The sequence below is a fragment of the Xylocopa sonorina genome, chromosome 9, assembly GCF_050948175.1.
Source record: "Xylocopa sonorina isolate GNS202 chromosome 9, iyXylSono1_principal, whole genome shotgun sequence".
Taxonomy (NCBI): Eukaryota; Metazoa; Arthropoda; class Insecta; order Hymenoptera; family Apidae; genus Xylocopa; species Xylocopa sonorina.
In genome coordinates, this window is record NC_135201.1 from 11,287,008 (window position 1) to 11,307,410 (window position 20,403).

The 20,403-nt window shown below is 39.0% G+C and overlaps 5 protein-coding genes and 2 non-coding genes across 10 annotated transcripts; 3 read left to right on the forward strand and 4 right to left on the reverse strand.

The window, feature by feature from the left end:
- Window positions 1-513: 513 nt before the first annotated feature.
- Window positions 514-2,233, reverse strand: LOC143426777 (toll-interacting protein). Its single transcript, XM_076900411.1, has 6 exons — window positions 2,037-2,233; window positions 1,582-1,755; window positions 1,334-1,467; window positions 1,048-1,252; window positions 795-965; window positions 514-735 (listed from the first exon to the last, which is right to left on the reverse strand). Exons 1-6 carry the CDS (start codon window positions 2,082-2,084, stop codon window positions 625-627), a joined length of 843 nt encoding a protein of 280 aa, XP_076756526.1. The 5' UTR covers window positions 2,085-2,233; the 3' UTR covers window positions 514-624.
- Window positions 2,234-3,721: 1,488 nt separating this feature from the next.
- Pink1 (PTEN-induced putative kinase 1) lies at window positions 3,722-7,373 on the forward strand. 3 transcript variants are annotated; one of them, XM_076902024.1, is made up of 8 exons: window positions 3,722-4,020; window positions 4,357-4,637; window positions 4,711-5,249; window positions 5,459-5,581; window positions 5,684-6,098; window positions 6,174-6,272; window positions 6,353-6,635; window positions 7,175-7,373. In XM_076902024.1, the coding sequence occupies exons 1-7, from the start codon at window positions 3,885-3,887 to the stop codon at window positions 6,605-6,607; spliced, it is 1,848 nt and encodes a 615-aa protein (XP_076758139.1). In that variant the 5' UTR covers window positions 3,722-3,884; the 3' UTR covers window positions 6,608-6,635; window positions 7,175-7,373. The 3 variants fall into 3 exon arrangements, with proteins under 3 accessions (XP_076758139.1, XP_076758140.1, XP_076758138.1); XM_076902025.1 differs by having other exon boundaries at window positions 7,181-7,373; XM_076902023.1 differs by having other exon boundaries at window positions 6,353-7,373.
- LOC143427239 (uncharacterized) lies at window positions 7,129-10,781 on the forward strand. Its single transcript, XM_076901171.1, has 13 exons — window positions 7,129-7,139; window positions 7,359-7,693; window positions 7,764-7,845; window positions 8,287-8,419; window positions 8,490-8,624; window positions 8,698-8,931; window positions 8,991-9,220; window positions 9,289-9,454; window positions 9,513-9,755; window positions 9,821-9,902; window positions 9,983-10,222; window positions 10,305-10,475; window positions 10,659-10,781. Exons 1-13 carry the CDS (start codon window positions 7,129-7,131, stop codon window positions 10,748-10,750), a joined length of 2,154 nt encoding a protein of 717 aa, XP_076757286.1. The 3' UTR covers window positions 10,751-10,781.
- Window positions 10,782-10,855: 74 nt separating this feature from the next.
- LOC143427240 (uncharacterized) lies at window positions 10,856-12,288 on the reverse strand. The gene is made up of 3 exons (XM_076901172.1): window positions 11,209-12,288; window positions 10,931-11,132; window positions 10,856-10,878 (listed from the first exon to the last, which is right to left on the reverse strand). The coding sequence occupies exons 1-3, from the start codon at window positions 12,109-12,111 to the stop codon at window positions 10,856-10,858; spliced, it is 1,128 nt and encodes a 375-aa protein (XP_076757287.1). The 5' UTR covers window positions 12,112-12,288.
- Window positions 12,289-12,947: 659 nt separating this feature from the next.
- On the forward strand, window positions 12,948-13,019 carry Trnam-cau (transfer RNA methionine (anticodon CAU)). Its single transcript has one exon. It is a non-coding gene; the product is annotated as a tRNA-Met (tRNA).
- Window positions 13,020-13,188: 169 nt separating this feature from the next.
- Window positions 13,189-13,261, reverse strand: Trnak-cuu (transfer RNA lysine (anticodon CUU)). The gene has a single exon. It is a non-coding gene; the product is annotated as a tRNA-Lys (tRNA).
- Window positions 13,262-13,386: 125 nt separating this feature from the next.
- Window positions 13,387-18,607, reverse strand: LOC143426700 (uncharacterized). 2 transcript variants are annotated; one of them, XM_076900296.1, is made up of 5 exons: window positions 18,095-18,607; window positions 17,339-17,775; window positions 16,533-16,860; window positions 15,868-16,470; window positions 13,387-15,676 (listed from the first exon to the last, which is right to left on the reverse strand). In XM_076900296.1, the coding sequence occupies exons 2-5, from the start codon at window positions 17,725-17,727 to the stop codon at window positions 14,126-14,128; spliced, it is 2,871 nt and encodes a 956-aa protein (XP_076756411.1). In that variant the 5' UTR covers window positions 17,728-17,775; window positions 18,095-18,607; the 3' UTR covers window positions 13,387-14,125. The 2 variants fall into 2 exon arrangements, with proteins under 2 accessions (XP_076756411.1, XP_076756410.1); XM_076900295.1 differs by having other exon boundaries at window positions 17,339-17,760; window positions 18,095-18,606.
- Window positions 18,608-20,403: the final 1,796 nt, after the last annotated feature.

Genomic DNA, 20,403 nt, shown 5'->3' on the forward strand with positions numbered 1-20,403 from the left:
AACACTATATAGATCTGTTATTAATATATTGTACATTCGATAGAAAAATTACAAATACCTTTTGCAACTGCACAGCAGAAACTATAGTCATCATTCCATTTTTAGTTAATATTGTATTTTAACCGAAATTATATCGAGTTTATTTTAGCATTTAACGATAGGTTTTGCTTAAACATGTAGGAGTATAATTGTTTTTCCATTTATAATTCTAAACATAAAAATTTGTAGTTGTTAAATACTTATATATATATACATGATATATTTTTTATGAATCATATGTATAAACCAAAACAGAGATCTTAAAGAATATGGAATTTTAGTATCGATCTAGGAAATGAAAGTTTCTCACGTATGGTTTTATATATATAAAACAAAGAAAAAGTGTAAAAGAGGATCAGTGAAAATATTGCAAGATAAAAAGAAATATTTTTAAAAAAATATATTTCCCTGCCCAATATCTCGTTCTCTAGATATACTTATATTAAAATCACTAAATGTTTAAATACCATAAAATGCATGGCAATAATCCGCAAATATATATTACATTTTAAAATAAAATACAGCATAGCAGAAAATACAAATATGACCTTTGGAATCAAATAGCGATTTGCAATAGAAAATGACTTATTCACACATTTGGAGTAATGAGTTTATGGTTACATCCTTTTTCCCGTTATTTGCATCATAGACTGATTTAATTACTTCTTTGTCCACATTTGGGAACATCTCTGAAATCTGAACACCATACAGTTATAGAAATTGTTGCGCCGTAGAAAGCAGAAAATTATTTCTACCTGTTTCAATTCGACTTCAGCAGCAGGCAGAGCACTGGGTGCAACAGGTGGTACTGCGGCTGTAGGTGGTGCCGTATAAACGTTTACAGGTGCATACGGTGTCATACCAAACATTGTCGAAGAAGAAACCATCATAACCGGAGGGGCACTCATGTATGGATGGCATTTGGTCTATTAAAATGTATCAAATATTTATACGAAAGGTATGATAACGAAAAAAATCGTTGGTCGATCGAATGTTAACAATTTTTACCGTATAACTAAAAACTAAATTTATCATTCCCTCTTGATTGTCTCCTTGTTTTCCGCTAAGCATATACCAGTCTTCATGGGTCTCCCCTTTTTGGATAACCTGTGATGGAATGTCTATGTGACCCCACGCAATCAACTCGTCCATTACAAAAGAACACTCGTCATAAATTTCTACGTATATGTGTGAGACTCCTGGTGGCAAATAGCTGAATAATAAAAATTAAGCCAGATGCAAAGAGTATCTAACAGACAGATAAATAATAATACAAATGATTCAAATCGCCCACCATTGAATAACTTTATTCCAATGTGGGTTTTTAGCTCCGTTCGAACATGTGTGTGTTTCGTACACAGCATGACCTACTCTTAATCTTACGTAGGGGTCCATTCTCGTCATTCCGTAGTTTTTCACTAGTTTAGCCTGCAGGAAGTATCTTTTTGAAATTATGAACAAAACTGTTATTACAAAATATATATATTGCTACTGCGTAAGACTGAACTCACTCGTCGGTATACATGAAAATCCCGGAATTACCTGAACAATTGTTATACTAAGTCTACCGACATGAGGTTCGTGCATAGCCGGCATGTTCTGCATTTGCAGCTGGTGAAGCGCAAGGGCAGCCTGTTGATCCGCTGCCTCCTGCTGTTGCTGAGCATTGCGCTCCTCTAGTCTGAGAAATCCTTGAGGAAGCGGACCAAGAAATGCCTGCGATAACGTACAACAATTTCTATAACTAAATCGCCGCTAAATGGAAGCAAACATAAGGTCATTTAGAGTAAGCCTATTATGAATGAGTCATCAAAAATTAATATTGATGAACTCGAACCGACAACAGACAATACAACAGCGTAAGCGATTCTTAATTTAATAAAAATACACGTCAGCGTCCTGTCCTTTTAACGATACATGAAAAATTATTCTACTGTCGTTATTTTCATCTGCTCGAAAACGAATTGCAACATTTGCGGCAAACCACCGCTATTTACCCGTCTCTTCCATTCCTCGTACAGGTCTGATCGCCTTTCGGTTTCCATAACAATTATCCGAAGCTCTTTTTTCGTTCGACTTCGAAAACTTTCCCTGGATTCCCGTGATATGTTCCTCGATGCAAGTGAAACCTGTCAAACTACACGTATTTTTTTCATGCATAGAATAATCACGCATAACGTGCGACTGACACCGTAATCGCGCGCCATCTTTAAGTCCCACGTCGAATCCGTGAATTGTCCACGAGTTTCAGACGCAAACGATAACGCAGAGATTCTCAGAACGTGCTGTTATAACTGTAAATAAAGTTAAGAAATGATTGATCCTTAAATCGATATCAGTCGATTCATACAGTTGATTATAGATACGTTTATATGCATCATTTTCTAAAGCTGTCGATTCTAGGATCGAACAATCGTATCTATACTCAAAATGATATACAATAGATGTTTAAAAGCTATTCTTCCATTCAAATTGCACAATATCTAGTATTTAAATATATAATATCACGTGGTGCAAGTGACAACACAATATTCTTACTGTGACAAAATTGTGTCGTCAGGATATATATTTTAATATTTTTATTCTAATTTATTTTATATTTCCCGCTTTAAAAGAAAGAAAGAGAAAAATATATAAGAAAATTATAGGAAAGAGTGAGATAGTTGATATTGACCTTACTCAAGAACTCCTAGCGCCATCTCCGTAAAAGGTGCTCAAACTGGTCGCACAGCATTATCGACAGCGAAGTGAACTACTGAAACACTAGCGCCATCTCTGCGAAAAGTGCTGAAACTGGTCGCACAGCGTTATCGACAGTGAAGTAAACTACTTACCGACTGGTGGCGCCATCTCTGTGGCGAGTGCTGAAACTACTCGTCGAATAGTTTCCACGCTCGCCGCAGAGATGGCGCCACCAGTCGGTAAGTTGTGGATTTTCGTCTTGTCCACGATATTTTCTTCTAATTAACTTTTGCTGAGGATGGCTTTTATGTAACAAGTTTATTTATCAACAATAAGTCTTTACAATTAGGGTAAATTAAAATAGAAATTTAGAAATACAAATCTAGATTTGGCAAAAGGTAAATTTTGATGTGCACTCTTTGATGGTCAAGAAATAAGTGAATAATTTGAAAAGCGTAGAAATTTGAAAGACGTCGTAAACGAGAGTCTCTTGTTTATAGATGACGTGAATGTGTCTGCTTATATGAAGAAGTCGGTAAAGTCGGTAACGCCACAAAGTAGTTTACTTCGCTGTCGATAACTCTGTGCGACCAGTTTCAGCACTTTTCGCAGAGATGGCGCCAGGGGTTCTGAAGTAAGGTCAGTATCAACTATCTCACTCTTTCTTATAGCTTTCTTATATATCTTTCTCTCTCTCTTACCTCCATAGGTAAATATACAATGAATTACAATGAAACTACTGAAATACACAAGAAATTGCTGTGTTGTCTGAGGTTTGTTGCATTAAATAGTTGGCAATTTCACCATTATTTTATATAGCGAAATGGTCATACTTCAATTTCTACTCATTTCTATTTCCATACGAGTTACAGATACATTCGTTATGAAACGTCCACGTATAGATAGGTGTGTGCATAGGTATGGAAATGCGTATGCGATTCCGTGACAGTCCGACAGGGTCCAATAGTGCAGTACGAAAACGACCACGGTGGGGGAGGGTAACGGACTCAGCTGAGCCTTTTGAAAAATTCTCCTCTGCGCAGTTAACCGAGAATCCTTAAAAAACGATCGAGTTACTAAGAACGAGCCTGCCTTCGGCAGCGAAGGCCTGTCTCTCCTGGGGTTTAGCCCGCTGGGCTATCTCGGCCCAGAAACACGGAGAGATGTCGATTCGGACGGCGGCCTACCGTCTCGTGCAAAATGGTCGAGCTCTACTGCATTCCGTCAGAAATACCGAGTGTTTCTACTCTAATTGCCATCCAAGGAAATATCACGACAAGATACACGTTGTGCAAGTAGGTGAGTAAACCATCGATGCATTGTTATTTCTCTGCCTTTATCTCGGTCGTCTTAATCGATTCTGAAGGACCTTGATACAGCGAATCATCAAAACAGAGGACTACGAGGTAGATTTAACCTTCGTCGCTTGACAATTCATGCTTTTTTTTGTATTATGTATCGCCGTACTATTCGTGTCATTCGTCGACACGATTTCGAATTTTAAGGTTGTTTGATTCGTCGTATCGTTTTATATTTATGCTTAAGTGTCGCGTAATTGAATGTGATTACGTTTTGCAGGTTTTTGAAGTGTTTTTATGTACTGGTAGAGATTGAAGGTTTTTTATTTGAAAATAGGCAAGTCCCAGGGCTGCCTGCCCCAGGGTAACAGCAATGTGTCTGGCACAGGAAGACACCTCGGTTATCTGGGAGCTCACGCTCGACGAATATTTGTTGATAATATCTTGAAACGGGTCACCAATACCTTAGCCGCTGACTTGCGTAGACGGGCTGCTAGTCGATTGGTTTTCGGCGGAGACTCTGCTCCTTTCTTCGCTTTGGTTGGCGTGTCGCTGGCATCTGGCACTGGGATCTTAACGAAGGACGATGAACTGGAGGGAGTCTGTTGGGAAATTCGGGTAAATAACGATTTACTTGTAAACGGATTCTAAGGAGATCGAAAGCTTTAGTAAGAGAAAGTTTGATTTCTAGGAAGCCATATCAAAATTACAATGGAATGCACCACAAAATGACAAAAATTGCGAGGTAATAAAGGATGAAGAAAAAACCCTGACCTTAAAAGATTTCATAATTGGACCTGCTATCGCGAAAGGATGTTCCGCCATTGTTCATGCAGCTAGATTCAATGACTCTCCTAACAACAAAAATCAAAGTCAAATAAACATCGATCAAGAAAATAAGGATGTGACTCAATTTCCATTGGCATTAAAAATGATGTTTAATTACGACGCAGAGTCGAACGCGTTGTCCATTCTGAGATCCATGTATCGAGAAACTGTACCAGCTAGAAAATATTTAAAGGATGAAGAATTGGCTGATTGGGAAGTGAGAATGGCTGCGAGGAAAGCCAAGTTACCGCCACATCCAAACATCGTGGCAATGTATTATGTTTTTGCTGACAGAGTACCAGCTCTACCTGGTTCGCTCAGGATGTATCCGGACGCTTTGCCAGCGCGTATAAATCCCCATGGATCTGGAAGGAACATGAGTTTGTTTCTATTAATGAAAAGGTTCTGATTACTCTAAAAACTATAGTTAGGACCACCAGTATAATTTGATATTTATGTATTGCATTTTTATTGTTCTAATAGAATCATAATAGATGCATACGATGATTTTGAGTATCTTATACAGGTGTTCTTGACTTGAAGATAATTGTATTTCGCGTGATACTTAACGAGCATTCTACATTAACATTCCCTTGCTTATCAATTTATAGATACGACACCACTTTAAAACGATATTTGAGCGATCGTACCTTGAGTACGAGGGAATCGATATTACTACTTGCTCAATTACTCGAGGGCGTGGCTCATTTGAATTCGCATGGCATTGCACACCGGTAAGTCGATACCTTTCGTTTGTACGAAATACTATCGCATTATGTGTCGACCAATCCATATTACGTTTCATACGTATACTTTTTTTGTCCGTAAAAATGTAGCGACTTGAAGAGCGACAATATTCTGCTCGACTTGTCGGAAGAAGGGGATAACTGTCCATCCCTGGTGATCACAGATTTTGGGTGTTGTTTGGCGGATAAAAGCCATGGGTTATACCTGCCTTATAACACTCATGACATCGACAAAGGCGGCAATGCCGCTTTGATGGCGCCGGAAGTGATAACAGCGGAACCTGGCCCGTTCACCAGTATAAATTATACAAAGGCGGACCTTTGGACAGTCGGAACAATAGCTTACGAAATATTTGGCATGAAAAATCCGTTTCACAATGACAACGAAGGAACTTCCCTTAAGAATCACGATTACAAGGAGACAGATCTCCCACCTTTACCGGACCATGTAACAACAATTATTTCTGTGCTCATAAAGAATCTATTATCGAGAAGTTTGTACAAGGTACATTTTAGTTCATGATTAAATGTAACTTTCTGTCTTAGAATTTATCAATTACTGACATGATTCCGATTTCAGCGACTTGATACAGAGACTGCAGCAACTATAGTACAGTTGCACTTGTGGGCACCTAGTGCTTGGTTCAGAAGCGAAGGGAAGTTACCGTCCAGTAACGAGGTAGCTTCATTTATTTTATAGATACGGGCATATTTGTATATTTCACCGACTATTCGCTTAATGTAGTTTTTCTTTAACAGGTGATGCAATGGCTTCTGTGCTTAACCACAAAAGTACTTTGCGAAGGACGGAGTCCTATACTGCAGCTGCCTGATATATTGTACGAGGAGAACGGTCAAGGAATTGCAAGAAAGAATTCTTTAAATAGGTCACTCTCCACAAGATCCTGCGGAAGACGTACCATGCCGGAGTATCAATTAATCGCGAGTTTCCTTGGTCGCGTCACACTTGGCAATATTAGAGCTGCCTTAAAATGGATCCAACAGAATATATAAAAGTATATTTTGTAGCGAAGGACAAGAGGTAATAGCACGAAGAAAGTATTTATCTCCCTGCATATCGAGGAACAATATTGTTCTTCATTATTTGTCAACACGAAACGAAAATTGTTGAAATATTTTTATATACCCGATTTTACCATATATTGTCATTAACGTTCCTCAGTTGTTTCTCCTTATATTAATTTATTTTTGATACTCCGAGAAGCGCAAAAGAGTCGTTCTGTAAAATTGGCCTCTGGGGATTTCATTGGTAATACAATTGAGAACGTACACTGATTCTTTTGTGATTCACGTGCCTTGTAATTAAATGATAGTGGAAGGTATCGTAAAACTTATTTATTTTCGGCAGTTTTATTATGTATATTCGTGTAATTTGTATATTATTAAATTTACGCATTAACTTATTACTTCGCATACAGTTTTTCGTGATTCGATAAAATTGGTTCGATCTGTCGCCAGATAATGCATAAAAATTTATCGCTCGATGCCAAAAATCATTAGACTACTGACATCTGATGATTTTCAAGTAGGTTTTGTGCAAGCATTAAATCACTTCGCAAGTTTCAGAATTTCGCGCAAGATAAAAGAACAAGAGAATCAAACGTCAAGAAATTATATTCTGCCAGAGATTTTCAACGTCTCCATTTATTGTAAAGCAGCCACGCAATCCAAACAGATTTCAGGATTCTAGATTACAATAAGTGTAACATTCAACACACTGTAAACTACTGTTAAAGAAATAAAGGTTGTACATAACGTTTGTGGAACTTATAAATCAAGTAGCTCGTCTGGGTTTCCCGCATGTCTGCATCTTGTACTTCATTTCATTGAAATCTAAGTTCTTAGATTCCGCCAAGTCTTTTAAGTACGTCAAGTATTCGTCAAACGACAGAGCTCTTTTTCGATATTTAAAAAATGCAAGACCCGTTTCTGTAGTCGTTAATGTAACCATATCGAGTATACGAGCAGAGATTAGCCATTTGTCACTTTGCGATAATGGTAATAGTTGTACGTTTTGCTCGAAAGAAATTGGATCCATTTGGCAGTATACTAAGAAATATTGCACATTAATTTTTGTTGGTAAGTGCATATGTGTATATTTGAACAATAATTTTTTGTCTTTGTTACTAACATATCTTTCTTTTTTTAGTTACCCTCGAACATTACTTCCAGTGGAACAACTTCGATTTCTTCCCCTTTTTTGAAGAAAAAATCGTCTGTCATATTTCCAGGTAAAAAAAGGATGTGTGTACCTATGTATGAAACTCCCATAAAACAATTGTGCCTGACTTGCTTGAAGTATGATCATTTCAAGTGCTATTTTTATTGGATATATATAGTTGAATGAAAAATTTTAAGGAGTTCTCTTTGAGAAATTGCAAAGGTTGATTGATGAATCATGACATTCAATAAATATCAATGTCCATCCTCATGCATAGATTGTAAAAAAGTCGATTTAATTAGTGACCAGCAAAATGTGAGATCCCTATATGTTCAGAAGATTTTTAATCAGCGTTTCTTTAAATGCTTCTGCCACACGATCTGCAATACAGAAAAAGTGCTCGATATGCGTGGAAATGTAGTACATGAGAAAATTGGGTTAGAAGAAAGTAGAAACTACACTTTCAAAATTTCTTATTAAATCTCCTACATACGCTCTGAACAAATTTCAGGAGATGCCTTCAAGACATTGACATACCAGCACTATTGATTTTTCTTAGAAAAAATCAGAACATCACTCGTCTTAATTTGGCCAGCAATAATATAACGGATCCTGGCTTCATAAATTTGATCGATCATTTTTTGGTAAGGCAATTATCATTAAAAGAGAGAATTACTATTAAGTATTACTTTTCAATTAATATTTTTATGTTAGTTGCATAAAAATGTTCAAGAACTGGATATTGGAAACAATAATATTGCTAATATCGGAATTAATTACATGCTGAAAGTAGGAAATAACTTGGAATTAAGAAATCTGAACTTACGAGCAAACAAATTTGGAGATCAGGTGGCTGACACTTTCAAAAATATTTTATTGATCCAAATTATTGATTGAAAACTAACAAAATAATTGATTACAGGCATCTAAGAATGTCGCATTGTTTCTATTGAAAAATACACACATGCAAAGTTTAAACGTTGCAGACGTGAATCAAACAGCTTCTGGTTTAATCTACTTTGTAATGACGTTGAGTTCGGATCAGTTACTTAGTAATAGAACTCTGAAAAGATTGGATATCAGTCGACCTAATCCTGGATTCATGTATTACTTTGATTCTACTCACTTCGCTGATCTTATCGGTCACATGCTCAAAGTAATTTCATATTTCTATCACTTTTTTAATATCCAGTTTAATTACGTTCCTCTTCACAGCATAATACTACCCTGGCGGCATTACATTTGCAAAAGTATAACTTCAGTTGCCATGATATCGAGAGCATGATGCGCAACGCGAAATGCAACAACTGGTTGCACTTGTTAGACTTAGGCTGCAACAATATTGGTGATCACGGTATCGACCACATATGCGCGTGGTTGATAAAAAGGCCGGCTCTGAAAACTTTAATTTTACATAGAAACATCATAACTGATCATGGTGCGAGGTATTTAGTGTGTTTGGAAAGGCAAGAATTTGTACAAGAATTGTTTGACTACATTCAGTAATTTTTAGGAGTCTAAGTTTTGCCATTCCATCCTCCAAGCTTTTAACTCTTGATATCTCGTATAATAGAATTACAGACGATGGAATGGTGAATATTTTGTACACATTGAAGAAGAGTCCTATGTTAAGACAACTTCGAATATTTGGGAATTGCATTGGCCATCCAGCTGCAAAGGTAATCATATGAGACGTAACAGTTTTAATAATATTCATTTAATAATAATTGTTTGCAGATAGTTAAACGAATGTTGATATCACAAGTTTTAGAGCAGGAGAATATAGATGTCAGACCGTACATAGTGGATCATAAGTGGTATTTTGCGAAATACGAAGGTGATCGTTGCAAAAACGAGTATTGGAACATTCCATATAAGCTTTTCAAGAAACCTAAAGAAACTTCTCTGCCATCGCATCACAAAATTAGGAAATATTATAAATATACGTACACAAGAGCTACGGATATTAAGTTACAATATGTATGATTTTATTATAATTAATTTTCCTAATAATTCCACATCTAATAAAAACAAACCTTTTCTAGTCTGCTGTAACTCTCATCTCCAACATAATAAGCAGCCATCAAGTAGTAGACTGCAAATGTTGTTATTGTTTGAAGTCTGAGGGTAATTATAATCTTTACTTTTCCTTTCTTAATTGTATATAACTTCAATCGACAAATTTTTAACTCCTCGTTATAATGAAGAATGTAGAAATGCTGATCATCCAGACAGTTGTACTTGTTGCAAATGTAAAGGAGACGAAAGCAGTGATTGGTCCATAGATAAATCAGTTTTGAAACAAATGGCATTCCCTTATCAAGATAGTCTTCAAAAGAATATTAAGTACATTTTAAAACGTGTAAATTCCACGACTCGAGAAAATATCTTAAGGTGGATTAGTATCGATAAAGATATTTTGGAAGAGGACTTGAAACTTATTGATGGTATAGATTTATTGCATCTACGCTTTATAAATGTAATTTTTATGGTTTATGAATAATTGGTATTTAATTTTAATCCTGAAAGACCCGAATGCGAGTGAAGAGAGTATTGGAACAACTGTGTCCTGCAAGTGTTCATACGTACAGATGAGCATACCTACGTTACAGAAATATCTACAAGAATCTTCTTTAAAGAACTTTCTCATTATACCAAGAGACAATTCTATCTGTTTAAATAATAGCTGCCAAGATATTGGTAAGGAAACTTCTTCATCAGATTGCTATATAAACAATAAGTAACTTGTTATAATTGTATCTTCATTTACAAATCTTCGTTTTATTAATCGTGTCATCTGACACATGTACAAATTAAAAATTCATGAAAGTACAAAAATATAGCATACAAAATTTACTTTTCTGTAAATCTTCTATTTTTCAGTTACATTTGTTTCTTTTGGTTCTTTGACTCCTTTGCCTCCTTTGCCTCTTCCTTGTTACTTCTTACATTGCGTCGACCATCAATCAGCGTAGCTTTGCCTTCGTTCTCTTTGATCTGCGTTTTTTCTGGCGATAGTTGGTCGGAGTCAGTTTCACGAGGTACTTTGTGGGACATCAGAGAATTCTCGGAGAGCTCCGTTAGTGGCATGGGATTCGCGGCTCTTTGCGTATAAGGAAAGGCATTGATTGTGAGAAAAGGCAGGGATGTTTTACTTGCGTAGGAGTTATCGGCTAATTCATGGATTGCGTATGAACTCGACTCAGAGTTCAATCCACTCGTGTACGTCTTTTGTTGATATATTGGCTCTTGTGGAGCATAAGACTGTGAAGTATAAGGCGGTTGATAGGTATGAGAATGAGGAATGTTCACGTTAACATACGTTTTCGTCCTGGCTTGAGGTCCCAGTTTTACTTGCTGTAAACAGTTAATACAAACAATTAATCATCGTATTAAATAATGCGTTTGAAGGATTTAATTACAAGCCACTCACATTTGCTACCATATGAGGCATCGTCATCGAAGCATATGTTGCTGGATAGGAAGCGACTGGCATCATATTTAGAGCTGACGAATCCATCTTCTGACAAGTACATTCTGTCATAAGTCCATGGAGAGGATTACTACAGCCTGATATAGGGTGAGAGGGAATTTGGATAAATGTAGCTTGTTCTGTTTCAGGAATTAACATCATTTGTTCTTGCTGATAGGTGGGGACAATCGGCATCATTGATAAAGATTCTTGTGGTGCTGGCAAAGGCATTGGCTGTTTCTCCATACGCATAGGCTTAGGTAGTTCCTTGACAGACTCTGTTTCTTCTACATTATGTGCAGTTGGTTTAGGCTTAGGTTTCGGCTTCTGGGCAATTTGAAAGCCCTTGTTCTGTGGTGTGGATTGGATTATATTCACAGATGAAGCGGATTGACCATAGAGTTGAGTGGGAGGCTGAACAATTTGCAAAGTTTGGACAGGATTCACTACTTGTTGAGGAAGAACCATGTTAGCCTGTGGGCAAGGTTGAATCATTTGCTGCGGGACTACTATATTCGCCTGAGACAAACTTGGAGCAACAGGTTGGACGATGCTAAGAGATTGGAGTTGCTGAGGAACGGATTGAGCTTGCATCACCAATGGGATATTCTGAAGACCAAGTTGGTGTTCGCTAAAGGTAGTCTGAACTGTTTGAGAAGGTATTGGATCTATCTGAAGGCACAACGCTGCTTTTTTCGATCTGTCCTTGTCCTCACCAGTTTCTTCGATTTTCAGATTCTCCTTTGAGGCGTCTGCTTTACTCTCCTCTGTTAACGACTTCTTCTCAGTGGTCTTCAGAGCTGGATTAGCCTGGATCAGAGTGGCGCTCAGCAGTAGGAACAGGAAGCACGCGTTGAACTCCATTATTCCGTCGTTGTTACCTTCGTGACTTTCAAACTTTGATTAATTATTGAACGACTGAATTTCGTTTTTATAGGGAACACTGTCACGTGTTTGAGCGTTACGTTTTGCAATGCTGAGTTTCACGCAATAAAATCTGGCACCGCTGACGATGCTGATTGTGAATTTTTGCGAAGTTCTTTCTTTTCATGAATATTTTCATTGTCTTCATTCTTCTTTGGGGAAGTTAATAATATATTGGGTCATTTTTAGAGAGAAAGGAATAAATGATAGCTACAATTTGAGGTGAACGACTGTATTTTATAGGATAGGAAGGACATGATACTTATTAACAATAGAATAAGAGTCTTTTACATATGTGTACTTATATATTTACAATAAAGTGAAATAAATTATAAATTGATTCAGTTGTTAGAAATATTCTGTCTACAAATATTTTTTAACATGTTGAAAGTATATTTATTTGTTAATCGGACTGCGTGGCTTTCGTAATCAATTACATTTTGTTGAGGTATTTGTTCCCTGCGAAATTTGCAGCATTGCAAATTACAGAGTCGATATACGATTGCAGGATTGTAGGTCAACAAGTGTATAGGCGAACGCTTATTCTGTTGCTTAATCGACAAATATTTCTTTACTTCGTTGCAATCATTAATTTTTGTTTATCTGTGCCCATCAGCTTTCAAAATTCTATGTGTATTAACGAAGGAATTATTATTTTGTATTGTTCTTGAAGAGAGTATGAGAAAGTGATAGTAATTAATGAGTATACATTTTTTTTAGTCCAACATTAAAATTAACAAAAAGAATTGCAATATTAAAAGAGATGTTAACACCAAAGCAGAGTGGCGCAGTGGAAGCGTGCTGGGCCCATAACCCAGAGGTCCGTGGATCGAAACCACGCTCTGCTAATGTGTAGAGGACATTTTTTTTTAAACATTTATATGTAGTAGATGCATTCGAGAACAATTTTTAACCAATTTAACATAAAAGATCAATCGTACAACTTATTGATACAATTGTAACTGAATTTTTCTTTGTATGTAAAATGTAGAATGGAAAAAAACAACAAAAAGAAACCGCCCAACGTGGGGCTCGAACCCACGACCCTGAGATTAAGAGTCTCATGCTCTACCGACTGAGCTAGCCGGGCACGTGTTGTCTTCTTGCTCACATAACGAAAATTTGTGGATTTTCTAATTACAAATACATCGATGGATTAATAGAAACAATGCAGAAAATATCTTCAACGAAGAAATACAAAAGATAAAGGTCATATCTGCTTACAATAAAATATTTATTTATGCAATTGCAAACCACAACTATTTAAGCACAAGTCAATTAATGCCGCGCTGATCTATTCTGTGTACACATATGTATAGCTGCTTTCAATATCATTTCTTTATCTTTTTCTAGAAACTGATCACAGTAAAAACGTGGAGAACGTTTAACTTTGAAGGAGAAGTTCCTCGATGAATGTTTCACAATAAATACGTCTGCACAAATGATGTGCGCTTAATTTTTACAAAAATAAATTAATTTCTAAAATACAATATGGCACATATTGTTACAGTAAACAGTTAATTACATAATAAGTTAAATAAAGGTATAATTATACAATTCGGAATATATTCCCGATTTCCGCTGGTCCCTGTCGGCAGCTAACATCCGTAATTAATCGTTAATCTCAATGTGCGTTACATCTGCTAAGCATCACGGAATTTCGTCACGCTTCCTTTTAACGTAAGTGTTTTGCGGTTATTTAAAAAACTAATAACATTTATTAACGATTATTTTAACAGATACGCAAAACTAGTTTCGCAGAGGATGAACACATATTATTATACCACCTATAGGAGTCTCATGGAAGCTTAATTAAATGTGACGCCATATTACATCCACTGAAAACGTGACACAGATGTTTCAGAGTAGAAATGTACGTAAAAATGGACGTATGTAAGATATCCAGTGCTGTCTCCCATTAGGAAGTATAAGTAAGTATTTAATTTAACGTCACTTAATGTAGCAGTATTATTAGCAATGGTAATATAAACAGTACGAACAACTGTCGATAATTGTTAGTAGCCATTGAACACTCGGATGGACAATCGAATGAACCATCCGTCTTATTTTGCAGTAGCAGGTTTCTTACCAACTTTTTACCCTCGCAGGAGTTCTCGATTTTTATGAACCTAATTTTTCGAGCCTCTAGAAACTGTTCCAACTCGACTCTGCATCTCCATTTCAGGGGGTTTCCGGAGAATTCAACGATGTATATATTCGGCATATCGTTCAGATCGCTGGTGAAGATACATTTCAAATCGTTCCCCTCGAGATTCAAATACGTGAGTCGATTTAAGTATCGAAACGATCCTGGTTCGATATATTTTATCGAATTACCGCGCAGATCTAGTCTGTCCAGATTCTCTAAGACAAACCAGGAGGATCCAATCATTTCCAGAGGATTATCCTGGATCGTCAGGTTCTCCAGTTTATTCAAACCGTTAAACGCGCCATGCTCCACGGTGCTCAGACCAGAGTTTCTTATGTTTAACTCACGTAAGTTGACGAATTTCGAGAAGCTGTTAGGTGGTAGCCGTGGTAAGTATCCGTCGTAAAATTCGATCGCAGTTACCTCTGGCGGTATCGATTGCAACAGCAACAGATTACCACCGGTGCATTGATATCGAATCTCTGCAGCGACTTCGCGAGGCGTACAAGTACCTTCTATGGTCTCGTTCCGGATAGGAGCGCTGGTTGTCGTTGGAATTGGCGGGCTGGTGACCACTTCCGGTTTCGTGGACGCGTAGCAGTCCTCCTTCAACAGCAACGAATCCGCATCGTACTTTATGTTACGGGTATTCAAGAATTCTGCCAATTTAGTTCCGCACAAGCAACTCCAGGGATTGTTCGAGATATCCAGGGACGACAAGTAGCGCAGACGTTGGGCCATGTGCTCGACGCCGATACAATTCATCGCGTTGTCAGATACATCCAGGCTATTCAGATAAGGTAAATGTTCGAACACGTCGTTCGTGATTCGATGTATGTTGTTATGCGACACGTCCAGGTGTCTTAAGTTGTTAAGACCCTGCAACGTGTCCGCAGTTATCGATTCCAGTTGATTGTTTCGAAGCGATAGGTATACCAAGTTATGGAGATTCGAAAAAGCGCGGGGCTCGATCATCTGAATGCCGCAGTCTCGAAGTTCGAGTTTCGATAGGTAGCCATCGAACCGCGCGAAAGTGTTCTCGGGTATTTTCCTCACGTTCGACTGGATTACGCGGATCGTGTCCACTGTTGGCGGTATCACGTTCAATTCCTCGATCGACGTGATGGCTCGACAGGTATACAGAGATTTTGAACTGTCATGGTGTTTTTCCGGGTAACACGATCCCATATAAATGGGAGGCGGAGATGTGACGATCGCATGAGTCTCGGTTGGAGGAGGAGGAGGTGAAAGAGACGGTGGCGGTCGAACTATCGATACGTTCGTTTCTTTAACGCTCTCATCGAAAGTCGTCCATTGCACTTTTCCAGCTGCGACGGAAGTATTGTGCACGGTCATCTGCAAACAAGTAAAGGTAATCATTATTTTTACATATTCTCAAGACTTTCCTAGTTTAGTCTTTCTGAGTTGATATCGATCTGAAATCAATTTTTCGATTATCGATCTTGTAGCACTCGATTTGAATCGATTCGAGGATATCGTTGGTTTGCAATTCAAATCTTGCGCATGCGAGTTGAAATTGGCGGTACCTGTTGCTGGCCCCAGCCGCTGCTGCCATCTGGAATCTCGTTTTCGTTTTCGTAGCATCGACCCGAGTTTATCTCGAATCCAACGTTCTTTCTGGTAAGGAAATTTTGTAGATCCCTGCGACAAGAGCAGAGCCAAGGGTTCCCCGTGGCGTCTAGCCTCTCTAACTTCTTCAATTCAGCCAGTTCCTCGATGGGGACGCATCGAAGCAGATTGTTTCGAATATCGAGATGTCGCAGAGTGTCGCCAACGTGCCATAGCGCGGTATTCTCTATCCGTTCGATTTTGTTTCCTTGCAGAATCAACTGCTGAAGACCGACGAGATCTCTGAACCAATTGGCGCTCAAGACTGGGAATCGATTGCCGACTAAAGAGAGCCGTTGCAGTTTGTGCAGACCTGCGAAAGCTTCGCCCTCGATCGTGGTGATCCCGCAGTCAGTCAGTTCCAAGCTTCTCAAGCTGTTCCCGAACCGAAAGAACGCGTACCTTGGCAGCGTATCTATCGCCAAACCAGAAATTTGTATCCAAGTAGTTTTATCTGGAAGTCTGTCCAAGGAAGTCAGAATGTTCGTTTCGAATTCGTTGCCACGGACCATCGTGCGCTCCTGTAATTGAAACCACTTGTTAGAAGTACACAGACGTAAGAAGAAAAGCAAACGAGGCTCACCCTATTAAAATTGTACAATTGTTCTGTAGTTAGAACGGAGGGAAGAACTGGAAATCCGATCGGAGTCATGCATTGATACGCCTTGCAGACGCTGATCTGCGTTGTACATTCGACTTCCTGGACGATAGATCGGGATCGGAAGTATTCGTCGAGTTTCCTTCGACACTCGCAGAGCCAGGGGTTACCATCGATGCGGACTGTTTTAAGCATGCGTAAGTAAGACAGTTCCTCGGTCGGTAAACAGTCCAGATCATTGTCACGTATACCAAGGACTTCCAATCTCGGCAGCATGCGAAAACTGTCCGGCTCGACGTGCACCAGGCCGCATCTGTAAACAATCCCGACATGCGTTGCAACGGTTACGAGATCCATTATCATTTTTACGTAACCGTGAATTGTGCACGAAGACAACAAGAGCGCCGACGTCGTGCAAAGAAGGAAACATCGCGCTTCCGCGTGTCCCATGCGAATAATCTCGGCCCACGATGCGTTTCTTGGAATACATTTCGAATTATCAATCAGGTTTACAACTGGGTCGTTAACATCGCTAGGCTCTTTTTATATAATCAACCTTGCGCCGACCCTGGCGATGATTTACCCTTGAATTTGATCTACATAACCGAAATAGATCCCAGAAACTGTACTGGCTAACGTTAACGATCTTACGTCAAATTTGATCCGTTTTCTATTTCGAATTAGTTTATGAGGAACACGTAGAAGGTAATTATAATCCTTTCGGATAACGTAAGAGTCTATTGCACGGAATTGGGGTGCAAATCTTGAGTCTGTGTTAAAGTACAATTTACCTATTCAGGATAAGTCTCTTCAGGTTTGTCAGAGGGCGGAACCAAGCTGATCTGGCTATGTGGAGCTTTGTCCCGTGGAATATCAGCCACTCCAAGTTATCCAACCCTGAGAATGCATCCGGACTGATGAAGTTGATGTGGCAATTGTAGAATGAGAGCCTTCTGAGGTTTTTGAAGCGCGAGAATGCATTGTCCGCGATAAGATGAATCCGGGACACCGTGAACTCTATCCAATCTGCCTCAGTGGATATCTCATCGAGGTCGTTCAGGTTGCCATGAGTGCAGACGTAGGCGATCGAACGTTCGTCATCTACAATCCGCGCTAGGCTGCATTTGCACTCCGCTTGTCCAATTAGGGCGACCAACGCCCAGAGCAAAATCAGATGCATCGCCTTTTTCCAATTCTAAACTCGCTGCATTACCTGGACACGCATTTTCTGTAATCAATCTCCGACGTAGTATCGTCCGGAAACAGCAACGATGGGAATTCTAAGATATGGACCACGGAAAGCGGATCGCGGTATCAAAAATCGTTGCATTGTCACGTGTACTAGAATCAAGTTGGAACATTGGGAAGTTTTTAATTTCAAAGTTCGAATTTTAAATTTTTTAATTTAAAATATTCAACATTTCAAATAATGTTCCTATCATTTGTTATTTCCAGATCGAATCATTCGTTTCTGCCGTGCAGTTTCTCCGGTACCGAAAGTTTAAACTTCACCGCGGACACCGGAAGTTTCACTTGTCGCTACTCACCGTAGACATGTTCAAACGATTGAACCGCGTTTCACTTTGTCCTTCAATCGCTGCTACATAACGTTCCACCTTCAACGATCTACGAGTGCTGCACTATTGTTCGTTATCTTTCCAATTATCTACTGATCTGGTGCACTCTTCACTGGCCCAGAGATCCCCTCTCGATCGATGTCATTATGATCATTGGAAATTTCCAATACAACAAACGATTATTGGCGAAGTTGGTAAAATAGTACCAGTGAACTAATTATCACATTCAATTTCTCAAAACCACTGTTCCTGATCTTTCGATTGGTCCTCTACTGTTCCCAGGTAGAGAGCATCGGATCAGATTAGCTGCGAACCAAGACCAATTATCTTCTATTACAATTGAACGTACAGGAAGACCTCGAGTTTTACAGAGTCACGTGTTTGATCGTCACGATTGAACAATTGGATTGGTGCAAGTTTTGGAGAGAAGCGTGAGGCTGTCTGTAAACCAGAGCGACGATGCACTTAGGAAGCATGTATCCCCGTTTGGCTTAACGAAATGACAAGTCGATGGATCGAACCGAACGACGCGACTGAGCTCATGATTCTCGCGCTTCCTCGTTATATAAACTCCTAAGGCCAAGGTCGCCCTTGTTCCTCGCGTCGGTTGTAGGTACACACGCCGATCCCCCAACCTATCTTTAGCATATGCCGCTCTAGTTTGGCAGGAGAAGTCGCAAAGCTATGATACATTTGCCAGAGATTATGACTCGTCTAGGCCTGCAGCTGCAGCTGCACCTTTGTGAACGTGGTTCCGCTGGTCGAGTTACCAACAAGGTCTAGGTTAATTCTGACGGACCTACCGGAAGCGTTAGGGCATGGCCATGGTGGCCACTGCGTTTATATGCCCCCGCAATTCGCTAGTTTAGAGTAATTACAGTTTTTTAGAAGAAATTCACTTTTCTCGCAACTCTTCTCGCAAGGGAATTCTAACTCCAAGAACATTAAGGACCTTTACATACGTAGAGCAATAGGAATATTAAAGTTGGCTTGTTTGAAGTCTTTGACCGAGTTTTTACACTTGCGTGATGATTCAGAAATGCAAACTCGGAGGATGATCGGGTTGTTTTTTTAGTATTGCACGGAAACGGTACAGTTTTCAGTGCCCTCGTTCGGTATTACTATTTAAAACGAGTAATATTATCGATACGGTTGTGATGTCAGGTTTTGGTCCCGTTTTAATACACAAATTAATCAGCGTATTACTATTCGCGTATCTTATCTAGCTCAACTGGTTGCCATATGTTAGGACATGTAATTTGGCCCTCAACAGGTAGCCAAAAATGTCATCTCTGATTCATCTGTTTCAAAACGATCGTTTCGTATAGTTTAGCTTCAATGGGAGTGTTATACAAAGACCATTCATTGTAAAGCAGACATATCGACGAGTCCAATATGACCAAAAGGTATGCACTCCACCTATTGTTCTTTTCAAGGCCGCACAGACCCACCCTCATAGTTACGTAAGAAATATTTTCACGTTATCAGCTGAGCGTCAAACTTGATGCTCCGTTTATGCTCATTTAGTCCAATAGTTTCCACGAATTTCTGCATGTACATATTAGAAATCATAGTAGCGTATATACTCCTTTAATTATGCTATAAGTAGACTTTAAAAAGTGGCGTATCACGAATGCTTTTAACCTTCGATAAAGAACAGAGCGTCGTTATTTTGTAATTTTGCGCTTACTATCTTTTAAAATTGCAGGTCTCAAGATACATATTCATGCGCGACGATGTTGCGTTGGTATTTGTGCTCCATGGTGATTAGCCGTCGCTGCTACGTCGTCTATCCATCCATCCATTTTACCCATCCAAGTCGAAGACGATGCATCGTCATTGCAACCGGCAGTCTCTCGCGGGCTGTCGTTCGCAGCGCATGTGGTTCCGCATTTGTTCGCCAGCCGTCCGCGTCTTCGATCAGTCGATCGCGGTGCGAGAAGAGAGAAAAGGGAAAAGGAACGAAATCAGTGACGAACTTTTTACAATGCCCAATCGATAATACAGCCTAGATCGAGCGGCGCAATATCGTCCGGTGAGTAACGTAATTTTCCTAATCGCCGCGGCCCCTCAGACTGTGCTAACTGTTAATGTAATTATTGAAGCTGCGTCTAAGTGTTCTAGAAATCATGAGACACCGTCTTCTTGTTTGTACCGTTAATTTTACCGACTCGTCCGGGCCATTATGTTATTCTGGACCAACATTTACATAATAATTTATAGTACTTAGTGGTATAATTCCTTTGATGCCTATTCGTAACTTTTACAGTTACCAAGTA